The 16,337-nt window shown below is 40.6% G+C and overlaps 1 protein-coding gene across 1 annotated transcript in view; it reads right to left on the bottom strand.

Annotated features, from left to right (window-relative positions):
- LOC124599768 (CCR4-NOT transcription complex subunit 3) overlaps positions 1 to 11,158 on the bottom strand; it is a 101,214-nt gene extending 90,056 nt beyond the window's left edge. Inside the window, exons 1-8 of the mRNA XM_047136106.1 lie at positions 10,761 to 11,158; positions 10,034 to 10,266; positions 8,259 to 8,414; positions 7,977 to 8,156; positions 7,780 to 7,899; positions 7,507 to 7,689; positions 7,267 to 7,387; positions 7,066 to 7,179 (exon numbers count right to left, since the gene is read on the bottom strand). Coding sequence (XP_046992062.1) covers positions 7,066 to 7,179; positions 7,267 to 7,387; positions 7,507 to 7,689; positions 7,780 to 7,899; positions 7,977 to 8,156; positions 8,259 to 8,414; positions 10,034 to 10,266; positions 10,761 to 10,785 — 1,132 coding nt within the window. The 5' untranslated portion in view covers positions 10,786 to 11,158. The remainder of the gene's footprint in view (positions 1 to 7,065; positions 7,180 to 7,266; positions 7,388 to 7,506; positions 7,690 to 7,779; positions 7,900 to 7,976; positions 8,157 to 8,258; positions 8,415 to 10,033; positions 10,267 to 10,760) is intronic.
- Positions 11,159 to 16,337: the final 5,179 nt, after the last annotated feature.

Below are 16,337 nucleotides of genomic sequence, written 5' to 3'. Positions count from 1 at the left end.
CATTTGTGCACCGCCGCCGTCAGTGTCAGCCAGTTTGCCGTGGCATACGGAGCTCCATCGCAGTCTTTAACACTGGTAGCATGCCGCGACAGCGTGGACGTGAACCGTATGTGCAATTGACGGACTTTGAGCGAGGGCGTATAGTGGGCATGCGGGAGGCCGGGTGGACGCACCGCCGAATTGCTCAACACGTGGGGCGTGAGGTCTCCACAGTACATCGATGTCGTCGCCAGTGGTCGGCGGAAGGTGCACGTGCCCGTCGACCTGGGACCGGACCGCAGCGACGCACGGATGCACGCCAAGACCGTAGGATCCTACGCAGTGCCGTAGGGGACCGCACCGCCACTTCCCAGCAAATTAAGGACACTGTTGCTCCTGGGGTATCGGCGAGGACCATTCGCAACCGTCTCCATGAAGCTGGGCTACGGTCCCGCACACCGTTAGGCCGTCTTCCGCTCACGCCCCAACATCGTGCAGCCCGCCTCCAGTGGTGTCGCGACAGGCGTGAATGGAGGGACGAATGGAGACGTGTCGTCTTCAGCGATGAGAGTCGCTTCTGCCTTGGTGCCAATGGTAGTCGTATGCGTGTTTGGCACCGTGCAGGTGAGCGCCACAATCAGGACTGCATACGACCGAGGCACACAGGGCCAACACCCGGCATCATGGTGTGGGGAGCGATCTCCTACACTGGCCGTACACCACTGGTGATCGTCGAGGGGACACTGAATAGTGCACGGTACATCCAAACCGTCATCGAACCCATCGTTCTACCATTCCTAGACCGGCAAGGGAACTTGCTGTTCCAACAGGACAATGCACGTCCGCATGTATCCCGTGCCACCCAACGTGCTCTAGAAGTTGTAAGTCAACTACCTTGGCCAGCAAGATCTCCGGATCTGTCCCCCATTGAGCATGTTTGGGACTGGATGAAGCGACGTCTCACGCGGTCTGCACGTCCAGCACGAACGCTGGTCCAACTGAGGCGCCAGGTGGAAATGGCATGGCAAGCCGTTCCACAGGACTACATCCAGCATCTCTACGATCGTCTCCATGGGAGAATAGCAGCCTGCATTGCTGCGAAAGGTGGATATACACTGTACTAGTGCCGACATTGTGCATGCTCTGTTGCCTGTGTCTATGTGCCTGTGGTTCTGTCAGTGTGATCATGTGATGTATCTGACCCCAGGAATGTGTCAATAAAGTTTCCCATTCCTGGGACAATGAATTCACGGTGTTCTTATTTCAATTTCCAGGAGTGTACATATGTGCTCTTGTTTGAGGGCTAACAAGAATTATTGTTAACCAGCTAAATTCCTGCTGGAGAGTCAATGATCAATAACTAGATCTAGACTCTTGGTACAGACTCAGACTCTCTCTCTTCATCCCTTGAGAGACTTACTACCTTCTCCCAAATCCATTTCTGTATGTTATACCTTGACAAAAAAAACAGCTTTCCCATGGCTGATAAACATATCTCTCATATTTCCATAAAGATCAAGTTTCCACATTAAAACTGGTAACAATATCAACTCTCACCCCGTCCATACCTGCAACTTTTATACCCGTGAGTGTTGCAACGTAAAAAGTAATCCCTTTTCATATATGCTGAAGATCTAAAAAAGGTTTTTACTGACAGTATCATCTTTAGCTGGTCCTCCACCATCATATTTGCAGCACCATCGTCAACCAGCCACAAACAGCATCCTGCATTACACATTGCCATCACAGTTTTACAGGCCTATTGAGGAGATGATTATGTGAGCAAGAGCAACCACACTTGCTCACCACTTAGACAGTGAGCACTTTCATTAAAATGAGGTTTAGCACAAGAGGAATACAGGCAATGGGCTGTCTTCAGACAAATAACAATAGTTATGTCTGTTGTAGCATTAGAGGTGAGCGTATATACTTATGATGCAATTCTTAAAGTGGAGGGTAGCTCCTTTTAAGTTGGAGCAAAGTAACATGATCAAGTTAGGAAATTCTAAGAGAAGATCAGACACACCAACATCAATGTACAACATGTCAGTTTTACATATGTTTATGATATACAACAGTGTCTTGAAATGCTCAGTGTGCTTCAAACCTCTGAACACAATGAAAAAAATCAATTTACAATGACATTATGATATCTTCCATACAAAAGATTATGGACATCTGGACGGCAAAGAGTGAGAAGCGCACGTGCAAAAATTGAAGAAAGTACTGTTAAGCAATGTGACTGAAGTAAATATTCATCAACGAGAACACGTCTGAATTTTCCCCAACATTTGCATGATGAAAATATAAATTTGTTTTCAGGAAAAAACACTCAAAAATTGCATCTGTAGTTCATTCAAGTTACCATATTACTTTTGTCAAAGAATTGTGTAGTTTCACTGAAGGCAAGTTTACAAAGACATCTTTAGTATCTGAAGCTGAGCATCTCCTCGAGAGACTTTAGGAGTTTCGGGCGCTTAGTCTCTCATTCACTGATTTGATGTATAATTAATGGAATAGCAAATAATGTAAGGTAATGGTTCTTGCAAAAGATTTTATTGCGTTTTCTTCAGTACTCAAATGAGTGTACAGATGTTTCAGTTAGAAATTTGCATTTGCCGAGTACATAATATCCTCACTATCACAGAATAGTTACTGGACTTGACTGCAGGAAAGACACTATAACAGGGGTAGATATTATCACAAGGTAGTGTTGACAATATGGGTCAGCAACACAAGGATTTTGCTTCTCCAAAAGCACAGCATCTTTGTGGTTGGCTGAAACATTGGTTTCGTGGCCCTTTTAAGAGAGATGCTAAGGCTGTTACTCATTCCACATGACATTTCTGCAATACACTGCAGTCTCCATCAAGAGTATTATTGTGTAAGACAGTTAATATGAGAAAGTGATGAGCGTGATGATTTGCACAACAAAATTTCATCCATAGTTCTGCTCTCAAACAACACAAATTCAGAGCCTTTTTGGAAAAACTGGAAAGCAGTTATGGAAATGTGCAATATCACAGTGAAACATACTGTCCGAGTTGAGGTCAAGCCCTTGACAGATTTTTTTTTTTCCAACTACAGAGTGATATATACATATTTATGGAGTGGCAAGCCTGTTGTAAAATTGAAAAATTAATGGTGAAGAGCAGATTTGATCTTCCTTAGCGAAACTGTGCACCAAATGTATGTTTTGAATTTAGCATTGTAGGGTAAAAACTTGTTAGTTTCACAGACGTACGACAGCCTTCAGGGCTTTGAGATGAAACACTCTGTATTTTATGAACAATGCCACTGCTACAAGGAGAGCGTCAATTTTCAACAGTATCAAAAGAAATTCACTGATCATCTCCACAAATCTGAGACTCACCCCAGGATTTTGAAAAGTTAAATGTCTTTTCACTTTTTCAACTGAAGTTGACAAAATGGAAACAGAGCTACAATTAGAACTTATAGATCTGTAGTGTGTAAGTTCCGTAATGAATTTGGTCTCGCAAAGTTGTACAAGAAGTTTCCTGAACATAAATGCCCTTTATTTTACATGTCTGCAGCTCTGATTATGTCAGTGTTCAGATCTACACACATGTGAAAGCTTTTCTGCAATAATGAGAACACAATATTCTCACGGAGGCTACTGGTAGAATTCAACTTAAAAGCTTGTCCTCAAAATAGCAGTGCTCAAAAAGTGATACCAGACACTGATGCTTTTTACTTAATCAAAATAAGTAATATCCATTGACATCCTGTGTTTTTATGTATAATGTTCACATAAAATTGTCACAAAATACAAGTTTACATTAATGTAAATTTCATCGTAAAACGGTACTCATCATGTGGCGCATCAATCATACGGAATATCATGTTTTGTACTTAGCTGCCCCTTGTTCTCCATTTCATCAAAATATTAAGAGAGATGCAAATTTAATTTCATTGTCATTTCTTATTAATACAACTGTCTTAGAAATTGCCACAACATGCATTAATGAGCCACCTTGCAGCAATACATCTCCATATAATGTGACACTATTGGCTGTAGAATCTGACTCCTTGACAATTGTTTCTTTTGCTGAGATGTCTTGTTCTGATTTGCCCTCCCCTCCTTTCCCCACTATTAGTTTGCACCAGCTGCTCCCAGCTGTGTCATGAGTGCGAGCCAGGTCACAAACCGCAGATCAACAAACAGGTTTGGTTTAGCAGATAAATATAATATCTGTGACAGAAAAGACCGACTTTATGGTGTGCTTGAAATAAGGAATAATTTGCTCGAGATCATTCCCACACTTCCAAAACTGAGACGATACACACAAAAGTAATCACAGGGAACTGCCTTCCTGCAAGCAAAGGCACATTATTGACAGGTTATCTTATGAGATGCCTTGGCTACATGATGTTTTGAATCAAGTGACCAGTCATCATTGATACAGAAGCAACAGACATTAGTGTCAATTTTTATAACTTTTGCTTCACATAAATTTAGAAATTTATAAAAACAGGCACTCAGACTTAACCGATGCTTCAATGTGAATGACTCTTGGTAAATTGATTTAAAACAGTGTGGTGTAGAACTCAATAAAGGAACTTGTCCCACTACCTCTGGACTTGCAGGAAAGGAATCTAGCCACTGCTGCTGCTGCTGCCCCCCCCCCCCCCCCCCCGAGCCCCCATCACATTACTCATCTGTTCACCTAATCTGTTATTTTTTAACCATCCCGGCACCCCTCCTGGTGGCAATGGGTAACAATCAATGTGAATGATGCAGTTTTTTGACTCAGTTCCTGGAGCCAAACACTGTTTCCATATGGAACGCACCTCTAATGGCTCCAGAGGTAAGCAGCTTCTAATAGCAACAATGACTTTGTCATTACACTGAATTACATTCTATATGGGAACTGCAATGGACCAGTTCACCAATCTAATTAATGACAACTGACAATCACCAAGGGTAAAGCAGTGTATCTGGTCATAACGCACACAGGCTACTGCAGTCAAATATCAGTTGTTTTTTTTTTATTATTTTCTGTACAGATAACAATACTTTAACTTGCACTTTGCCCAGTGTGAAATTCACTTTAAAGTTCTAGCACAGCATTCACTTAATTTGTAATATGCATCTGTCGATTGTTAAGAAGCCTTGGGGGGGGGGGGTTAAATTATACAGGCAAATGGTAGATAACTGATCCTGAACTGAAAACTTTCATTGGCACTTCACTTTTTCCCCCTCTGCTTTGTGCTAATGCAAAAGAGTGAATATATTGTGTTTCAGAAAGAACTGGCTGGTTGAACTGCACGCAAGCATACCACCTCCAACAGATCAATCCTACCTAAATACTTTTATATTCAAATTGACTTTCAATTTGCTCACTGCCTTGCTTTTACGAGATGTAAGCGATGTATATGCAGCTACAAAGAAGACACTTGGATTCAGGGACAGGAAAAAGGCATGAACATTCAGAAATAATAAGAGAAAAACTAAAAATGTTTGAAGGAGATGGACTATGTGGAACTCTATACGAAGATTCAGACTGAACTTCAAAATGGCTTTCTGAAGGCCATTTCGATACATGTCTAGATCAGGGCCAAGCATATTGTGCAACAATGGTGTCAGTGCTCACCATGATGTATGATGGGAAGTAAATACGGGATGTATTTGCTTCTGGGTCTCCACAGCCAATTAGAGATCGGCGAACAGGTGATGTGTCATTTTGGAGGACTCCTGTCACATACTCACATCAACATATCGCAACCTCCGAAACCGTAACACATTTAGAAGAAACAGGCAAATATTTTGACAACAAAGATTATTCACTTAATGTAAACTGTACTATTAGCTCCCAACCTAACCACAACCTTGTAATTTATGAAATATTTGGGATAAACAGACATAGGTGGCAACAAAAATTATTAATTTAATTTCTCTGAGTAAACCTATCATTTATTTTTTTAAAAATGTCATCACCTTGCTTCCACCTTTTAGAATTTTATTTGACAATTGCAACTTTAGCAGAAACTTGGGCATTAAGCTATTTTAAAGCTTCTACTCAACATAAGACAACATAATGAGGATGATTTAAAGTGGGATTAACAGCATGCACAACCAATTTAGTAATTTGTTGACATCTGTATACTGTAATTACGAATTTTGAAATGTAGTTTTACACTAGGCAGAGATAATAACATAATATGCACATCAAAGAACAACTAATTAGTGATACTAGTCAATGTTCCATCGTATGTACTGTGATTCTGAGGAGACTGTACACACCACACTTCTAAGAGTGTGCACTTACAATATGTAGAGTAAATGTCTAAAACAACTGAGAAAATTTTAATTTGTGAGATTTCCTTGTTCATCAAGTGTATACTGCAGTTGTTCTCTGCAGGTACTATACATTTCAATTTCTTCTAAAGCACCAATTAATCTGCCTTTTACTACCCTATGTAGTACCTTCAAAGATTCCTTGATGCTGAAAAAAAGGTGATGACATTAAAAAAATTTATAGAAGCTGTGGCCCATATTACAAGAAACTAATTAAAATTATTGTGTTTCAACCTAGACCTTGAGCTAATCCCCAGATTAGTTTGTCACCAAAATCAACTTTATAAGCTTTCACATGCAGTGAACTGCCACACTCTAAACTAACCACAACCTTGCAATTCGTGACATATTTGGGGGGGAAAAAAAAAGGTCAAATATTTTGAGACAACAGCGAAGAAGAGAATGGTTTCTAATTTGGTGCTAGAAATTAATTTTCTCACCTTTCACCATTATGTGAAAGTACTGTCCCATTGGCTACATGAAACTGACACGTTTTCAAACTTTGAACACTAAAGAAGCAACATCATCACCTCCACCGGCCCTGATCTCAACTTCCACTGACAATTCAGGTTTCCTAGTTTTAATAGCTTTCTTATACACTACAAAAGAAGATGTGATAAACAGAACTTTTCAAAAGGGCAGCTTATTATTAACCAAAGATTCAAGCAAAGTGAGTGCTACATAGGAACAATAGCAGAACTGTGTGTCAATATGCAGCCAGTCATTTAGAGATGTGGTAAATTCCCATAAATAATTGCAAAACTTACATGAAACCTTGCTGGTACTGGAGGATGACTGGGTATTTGCTGCAGCCACTGCAGCAAAGTTGCTAACATGATTACTCAACCCAGAACTTGGAGAACTGTTGTTAGGTGTTGAACCTGGAACACAAAAAGAAAGTAACAAAAATATGATTTGCCTTTCAATATTCTGCCCTTACTTGACGATATTAATTGCACTGTGCATACCTGATACAGGTTTACTAGGTGTACTAGAGTTTAGGACTGGTTTTAATGCAACTTGTGAACAGTTGCTGGAACTAATTAAGGAATTATTGTTGCTGGCTCTAACTGCTGTTGGTTTCAGAGGCTGTAAAAATTCATCAGTGACTCAGGAACTCAAATTGACAGATATCCACAGTTTACAATCATAAAGAACACATACACACACACACAACAAATAAATACATATATATGTTGTTGCAATACCTTTGCAGAAACCTCATCCTTAACCCTTTTCTTGTCTTCATTAGAACTATCACTGGAATGATTGTGCAATGTACTAAGAGGAGGAGAAGGTGCTGGTGAATTGCCTGATGTGGTGGAAGTTGGAGTGCCTCCAGTGTCATTGCTGTTGTTGCTATCAGTCGTCGCGGAAGACGGCAGTCCCGCCTTTTATAACAAACAAATTGAAAGATGTGAAACACTTTACACGACTTAAAAGAAAAGTAAGGAAGAAATGCGAATTTCTTAAATACATACTCCAGTCAGTTCAACTTCATCTAGACCACTAATGTCATCATAAATATATTCATTTTCTTCAAAATCTGGCTCCTGGGAAGATTCAATGTAATATTCTATGTCATCCTTTATTCTCCTTATCTGAAATTATACAAGACACAATGTGAATGGCAATTTAATGATAATAAACTTACACGTGTCACAGATAGTCTGTTTACCTGATTAACCTCCACAGACATATTATCAAGCATTCGTAACAACGTCTCAAGTTTCCGGATATGATACCGGTGCTTTTCTACTTTGCTTTTCAACTCTTCTACCCTATCTTGTTTATCCTTGTCAAGCCTCTTTTTTTTGCCAGCTAAGAGAGACTCGATTTCACATTCATACTGATCCAACTAGAAAAAAAAAAGTTATACAAATGAATGTTAAGTCAGAATTTCCATATGGGAACACAAGTATTCTTTATTCGTAACTGGAATGTGTAACTGATATGTTACCTGAAGGTTAAGAGCAGCAATTGAAGTTGCTAACCATGCAGCTGTCTCATCCCGTTCCTTTTGTGCAGGATCCAACTTCTGTGCTGCTCCCAAACCTTCTTTGGAATACGCTTTGGTCTTTGTTTCTCGTTCCACAACCTTGAACCTTTCCATTTGCTGTGAGAGCCAAACGTAAAAATGTTATTTCAGCTCAAAATGGACATCCAAAATATAAAACTCTCACAAAAACTTGCAAATGACAAGGGCCACTTAATGAATGTTCAAAAATGCATGCAAATTGCCTTTATTTCTTCCTTGAAAAGAAGACTGCAATACACAGGTAACAAGAGGAATTCCAAATGCATCACCTACCAAGAAGAAGGGAGATAAGGGGTCAATGTCCTGACAATGATGAACTCATTACCAATGAAGTACAAGCAAGAATCATGGGCAATGGTGAAAATCTCCAGCCCCCTTTCAAAGGAATCGTTCCAGCATTTGGCATACACATGATTTGCATTCGTCTTGTGAGCGATTTAGATAAATTAGGGAAAATCTAAATCTTCCCGAATACGATGCCAGTGTCTTACCGCTGCACCATGTTGTTCAATCTAATTGTCTAACAAACGTATTTATGAATCAGGAGCTGTCAAATTGAAATATTGTTCACACACACAAAAATCTCCTGATGAAATAGTATAAGGCAAAGGAACAACTTCCAACTAGCCTACAAAGAATCTGCCCCATTAATGATATTCTCCTTAAACAACACAAAGCTCACTGGATGTTACATTTATGATCTGCGAAACAATCATAAGCAGTCCGATAAAGTAGCCCACAGTGAAAATAAATGAAAGTCACTGCAGCAAGTGAAGTAAAGGCATTTCCTCTTAAGTGTGTATCAGTGAGGTAAACGATAACATTTGATCATAAGTACAGGAAGACTGTTTTACTTCAAATTTTAAGTCTATTTTTCAATGAATTTGAAAAGTGTGATAAATTCAACCAATTGTTTGAAACTGCTTTGGTGCATTCCTGTAAGGTCAGTCTGTATTACACAAAATTCCCACCAATGTGAAAAAAATCAATGCCATGCTTAAATTGCATAATATTTCACGCGTATGATGAAAATGCCAAAGATTATAAAAACTATTTGATTTCATACATATACTTATTATGGCAAAGGCTCAATGCAAGTTAATAACTTGTGTTTTGCAAGATGAAACTGGAACACCATACATGGTGGAACAGCAGCATTTATGCTAAGACTACAGAGATGTGAAGAATATAAGGATGTGCTTAAGAAAGGTGATGAACGAGAGATAGAATCAGTAACATACATATGCTTCATAATATACTTGGGAAGCTGCTTTAGTTACGAAATTTGTTATAAGTAATTGAATAGATGGTGAAAAACGAAATTGTATGAAATAGAGTTATATGCAACTGACTAACATATGAACATAAGGAACAGTTATTTAACAATTCCTTCTGGATCTACTGTAGGATTCACAAAAGCTATTCTGTCAACACAAAATCTCTAATTTTGCACCACAATAAAATTTGAAATAAAATGTTGGAACTCACCAAACAGCATTTCGATTCCTCTTAATTTACAAATGCAGCTGTCAAAACACTGCAATTATTTCAGCCACTGAAAGCCATCACTCATGGATAACTTGGGAGAGCTCTTTGATGTGAATGCACGCAAATGGATAACTTGGGAGAGCTCTTTGATGTGAATGCACGCTAGTGAAATAACTAAATAATTTCCACTACACTCAGATTTCACTAACCGTTTCTATCAGTTTGCGAAACTCCAGAAGTGTGCTTTTATCCTTAATTTCTCCCGAGGCAATCCAACTCTTAATCTGGTCACGTAGCCGCTGTAACTTCTTAATCTCTTTCTTAAGATCTGCCTCATACTTCTCCTTCTGATTGCTGTTGGTGGCATTGTGAACCTTCTGCCAAATGTCTTCAAAGGTTTCAACTCCTTCTGTCACTTTTTTGAGACACCTATCAATTTCTCCTGAAAAATGTTTTATTCAGCTTTAATGTATGTACACATGCTGATGTCACAGTATCAAAACATTTACTTATAATGAAATCTCATGCAATAGTTGTAATGACACTCTATGACAGATAAACACTTCCAATAACCTCATGCGAATAAACAAACAACCTGCCAGGAACACGCAGTTTGACCGTGTATCACGTTTAGTACATATATTTCCTTAAAACTTCACAACAGAATACGACGCCAACTCCTGTTCACAGCATACACATTAATAACATCACGGGGAACCCCACATAAACAACAATCAAAACAAACCACAGTCCGGCGTCTGTAAAACATTCGCCTGTAAACATTATGTGATGCTGTCGGTCACAAGAGTCTTGTGAGCCTGGTACGACAACCTAATGAGTTTTTCTGGCGAAAACAACGCTATACATACGTTAAGAAACTGTAAACAGGTCGGGAAGAGGTCATATATTTAGCAATAAAGGAGGTTTATCCCTTACCTTGAAGCTTTCTTGTAGCAGCCATAGCTAAGTAAACATCTGGGACAATAATTCGTGCATAGTCTAAATATACAAGTGAATAACACAAGGCGAAAATGTACAACAAATATTTTAATAAATTCTATACAGCTGAGGCTTTGTTCATTTGCAAGATGGCCGCCGCACTATCCTACAGTCGATGAGCAGAGCCCAATTTCATGTCCTTCCGCTCGAAAAACAAGTATAATTTTTGAGTATCGACATAAATGAGAAGGTTGGTATGAGAAAACTATCCGAGGGTTTCCAAAACCTTCAGAAGATGTGAAATGACTTCTTCATTGGGTACATGTCATTCAAAATTTCGTAAATCGCGTCATACATTCGGGATACCACATCCCCGGTTGAATGTGTCTACATACGCTCGGCCACGAAACTGCGCAGACTCCACATTTTTTTCCATCGTTTTGAAAAATAAACAAATGAGTATCGCGAAAATCAGCTGATCGAAATGCGCAAAACCAGCAGACGAAAATAAAATCCATAACTGTGAAATTCTGAAGTTATGGTTTTGTGTATATTTTTTAACATACATTGTTTTGCATCATAGCTACAACGTATTCTGATTATAGTGGCTTTAGGTACATGGTACTGATGAGTTTGACGGCGTGTTTTGGGTATTGATTTTCACCATTATTTTGCGCGCTGTGTATAACCTTTCAAAGTGTTCAAGAAAAATGTATTGTCTTTGTTTACAAACGTTGACAGTCTTTGATGCTCAGTGGAAAACGTGCAGATTATGTGTTTTAAAAACTGTTTAGCAATAGAATGAGTTGTTTTATTCATGTAGAGAGTAGCAAGACGTAAGTTACATGAAATTGAGTGTTTATTTCTACTCATCAAGTGAGCTAAATAACATATCGCAATGAATGTAAGACGATTTTAGCCAGGAGAGAGAAAAAGAGATTAATTTTTGCTGACACCTGTCGAAATTGGGCAAGGAATATACGAACTACAGCTAAGCGTGCTTCAGTTCTGTTGTGCTTCATTATTTTCACCGTGTTCTGCAGTTACAACCCCATTGTGGCTGGGGCACTAATGGCGACTTAATTGATTGCTTGATTTATAATTTTATTTCTATTATAGGCTACACGGCAGGCCACAATAACAAGTCAGACAAACTTCATCTGTCGTTGCTCACATAAGACTCGTGTTCAAACACCCCAGAAGCTTCTTTATGTCATTCATGTAGGCACTGAAATATTGCCCTACCTGTATCTATTTTAGCATACAGTATATTTTACCTTTTTTAAAGTGGAAAAAAGAATAGAGAGGTGGGTAGAAAAATGATCAATCATCCTGCTACACCTATTTCCGTTCTTTCACTCTTTTCAACTGTTTCACATGGCATGCAGTACTCATACTAAAGTGTGATACAGACTAATGAAAACTGAGCTGCACTCCCACTTATTGAGTTTCATTCACTGCAAAGGTGAATGAAACTGAGATTAGTGCCGATTCTGCTGAGAGATAGTGCATTTGTTTAGTTCAAAGAATTAAAACAAAACTATATTGTGGATAGTCAGCAATTTTTCATGTGGAATTTTTAATTAAGTCCTATCCTCACCTGTAACTTTTTTAGATGTGACACTGTGGTTTGAGAGCATGACAGAATGGATGTCACCCTAGTCTGCAGAATGATAATGTATCACACTCACTGCATTATTGACAAATTCGGTATGACACAGAACTTTAAACAGAAATCTATTTTAAATACAATAATCTGTTTTCAATAATAGGAAACAGTGAGGATCATGTCTATGAAACTTAGTTTTCCAATTACTATTAAGTCAAAATACATAATTGACAGTCATTATCTTAATTTTTTGAGAACAGATGATGCAGAAATTGCTTTGTTGTTACTTAAGCTCTAAAAGCACATTCCTGTTACAAGTTAGTCAGATCTTGGTTGAACCTGGCAACACATTAACAGTCATTGGACTGCCCATTTTGATGTCCTGATGCAGTTTATTTTTGGTGGGGATTGCCATGAAAGTTTTCCATTTTCACATGAAGTATACACCATCAAAATACACTCCTGGAAATGGAAAAAAGAACACATTGACACCGGTGTGTCAGACCCACCACACTTGCTCCGGACACTGCGAGAGGGCTGTACAAGCAATGATCACACGCACGGCACAGCGGACACACCAGGAACCGCGGTGTTGGCCGTCGAATGGCGCTAGCTGCGCAGCATTTGTGCACCGCCGCCGTCAGTGTCAGCCAGTTTGCCGTGGCATACGGAGCTCCATCGCAGTCTTTAACACTGGTAGCATGCCGCGACAGCGTGGACGTGAACCGTATGTGCAGTTGACGGACTTTGAGCGAGGGCGTATAGTGGGCATGCGGGAGGCCGGGTGGACGTACCGCCGAATTGCTCAACACGTGGGGCGTGAGGTCTCCACAGTACATCGATGTGGTCGGCGGAAGGTGCACGTGCCCGTCGACCTGGGACCGGACCGCAGCGACGCACGGATGCACGCCAAGATCGTAGGATCCTACACAGTGCCGTAGGGGACCGCACCGCCACTTCCCAGCAAACTAGGGACACTGTTGCTCCTGGGGTATCGGCGAGGACCATTCGCAACCGTCTCCATGAATCTGGGCTACGGTCCAGCACACCGTTAGGCCGTCTTCCGCTCACGCCCCAACATCGTGCATCCCGCCTCCAGTGGTGTCGCGACAGGCGTGAATGGAGGGACGAATGGAGACGTGTCGTCTTCAGCGATGAGAGTCGCTTCTGCCTTGGTGCCAATGATGGTCGTATGCGTGTTTGGCGCCGTGCAGGTGAGCGCCACAATCAGGACTGCATACGACCGAGGCACACAGGGCCAACACCCGGCATCATGGTGTGGGGAGCGATCTCCTACACTGGCCGTACACCACTGGTGATCGTCGAGGGGACACTGAATAGTGCACGGTACATCCAAACCGTCATCGAACCCATCGTTCTACCATTCCTAGACCGGCAAGGGAACTTGCTGTTCCAACAGGACAATGCACGTCCGCATGTATCCCGTGCCACCCAACGTGCTCTAGAAGGTGTAAGTCAACTACCCTGGCCAGCAAGATCTCCGGATCTGTCCCCCATTGAGCATGTTTGGGACTGGATGAAGCGTCGTCTCACGCGGTCTGCACGTCCAGCACGAACGCTGGTCCAACTGAGGCGCCAGGTGGAAATGGCATGGCAAGCCGTTCCACAGGACTACATCCAGCATCTCTACGATCGTCTCCATGGGAGAATAGCAGCCTGCATTGCTGCGAAAGGTGGATATACACTGTACTAGTGCCGACATTGTGCATGCTCTGTTGCCTGTGTCTATGTGCCTGTGGTTCTGTCAGTGTGATCATGTGATGTATCTGACCCCAGGAATGTGTCAATAAAGTTTCCCCTTCCTGGGACAATGAATTCACGGTGTTCTTATTTCAATTTCCAGGAGTGTATAAAAACCATGTAACCCCACTAAATAAAATGGCAGACGGTCAGCATGTACAGAGAGTTGTCACTTTATACCCAAAGTTTGCCCAAATTGTCAGAAAACTCTAGACAGCCCATGTACAGAATATCAGGGGTGTTTCTGTAAAAGAAGACCCTGCCACATCAGTTTTTTAACTGACAGCTAAACAGTGGAACCATCATTTACAAATTCCACTCTGAGGCTAGAAAAACACAAGACAGAGCGTCAGATAACTTTGTGTTAAAAACAAAATTGAGGATGAACGTCTTTCGTGCTGGACTGTATATTTTATTCATGCAAATATAATGAGAAGGCACTGTACAGCAGTGAAAATTCAAATGGTTCAAATGGCTCTGAGCACTATGGGACTCAACTGCTGAGGTCATTAGTCCCCTAGAACTTAGAACTAGTTAAACCTAACTAACCTAAGGACATCACAAACATCCATGCCCGAGGCAGGATTCGAACCTGCGACCGTAGCGGTCTTGCGGTTCCAGACTGCAGCGCCTTTAACCGCACGGCCACTTCGGCCGGCTACAGCAGTGATTAGACCAGAATGTTCAAATGTGTAATCCAAAGTACCAAAGATATTTTACCATGCTGAATTTCTTTAATTTCTGTTGTAAATTATATTCCTGAAAGTATTTGAAAATACTAGCAGTAATTAGGTGGATCAGTAATTTTTTACTAATGTTTCTGTGAAGTTGCTTGGCAAAAGGTATTTAAATCTGTCTTGGTAAATACCACAGTGAGAAGTTAATTACATAAATAACTTTCTATATTAAAAAGTTCAACTGATTGCCATTTTATTGTTTCACTACTTGTTGCATCTGCGAATTCCTGCAAGCAGATCAGGAATGAGAGAGTTGATGTTAAGTTTCCAGAAGTAGATGGGCTCTTCCAACTCATAGTTCTCTGGAGTTTGAGCTGCAAGTTGAAAAGGTTTCAGACCAGGGAAGTTGGTATGCAGAGCAAATATATCTCTAAAAAAGGAAATACAAATGAAGGTTTATGATGTACTGCAAGATTGGGAGGTACTGCAAATATTATTGAGTCACTGAGAAAACTGAGTAAGGCATCGCTACCCTGTGCAACTAGGTGCCGCGTAAATCTAAGTTCCATCCAGATGGCAGAGTAGCACAGAGATGGCATCGAAGGCGGAGCCTTAACACGGAATCTCTTAGGCCAGTTAAGCTGTCATTTATATAGGCTTGCATGACATGCTTCCCACACAATCACTTGCTGTCCACCTGACCTCGACTCCTTCCAGAAGCTTCCTAGCATCCCTACTGAGGTTTCTGCATCCTCTGGGGAACTCCTGTCACCCTTGATGCCTTCCAACCTTCATTCGGTCACATAGTCCCTCCATATGGAAGTTTACCCCTTGTCACATACTGCCAGCTCTGGTTTCTTCTAATCCATTATTTTTGTAACTGCATTGTGTTTGGAGGATTTCCATGTCTCCAATGAACACGACTCTAGCCAGCGGCAACTTCCACCACTATGTTACAATATTTCAGCTCTGTGTAGCACGACGACTGCTTGATCTGTACCGTACTGCATTTTATTCATGACATACTGTTTTTATAGCAACCTTTGGAACATGTGTTTTTAAGATAGTTGATAACTTTGAAAAATTCTTTTGGGGCTGCACAATGTTGTTGAATTTTATCAAACACTGTTTTGGAACACTCTCTTAGAAACTATAAGTAATGAAATGTTCTGAAGTAAATTATCTGCTACTGACAGAAAAAAATCTTTTCACATCTTCTTGTGAGGTCCTCCGTTTTTCTCACAAAGCTAGCATCATATTAACATGTCTTCACTGTTCAGACTACGTGAATGGAAACAACATTCATTTAGACTTGTGGCAGCGAATCATCCCAAAGTGATGAAAATAATATCACCGTAGGGGCTTTATTCTTAAGAAAACAAATACTTCCAAATTCCTGAGTGGTGCGCGTTGCAGTTCGCACTATAATTGCACAGACAGAAGTAAAATTTCTCAAGACTAAGAACAACCACAGTAGCTAGAAGTTCGTTATTAAAATAGCTTCATTAAGTCTGTCATCTTGTAGCA

The sequence above is a fragment of the Schistocerca americana genome, chromosome 1 (genome assembly GCF_021461395.2).
Source record: "Schistocerca americana isolate TAMUIC-IGC-003095 chromosome 1, iqSchAmer2.1, whole genome shotgun sequence".
NCBI classification, from domain to species: Eukaryota; Metazoa; Arthropoda; class Insecta; order Orthoptera; family Acrididae; genus Schistocerca; species Schistocerca americana.
Note: the sequence above shows the minus strand (reverse complement) of the source record. Positions and strands in the feature narration are given on the sequence as shown.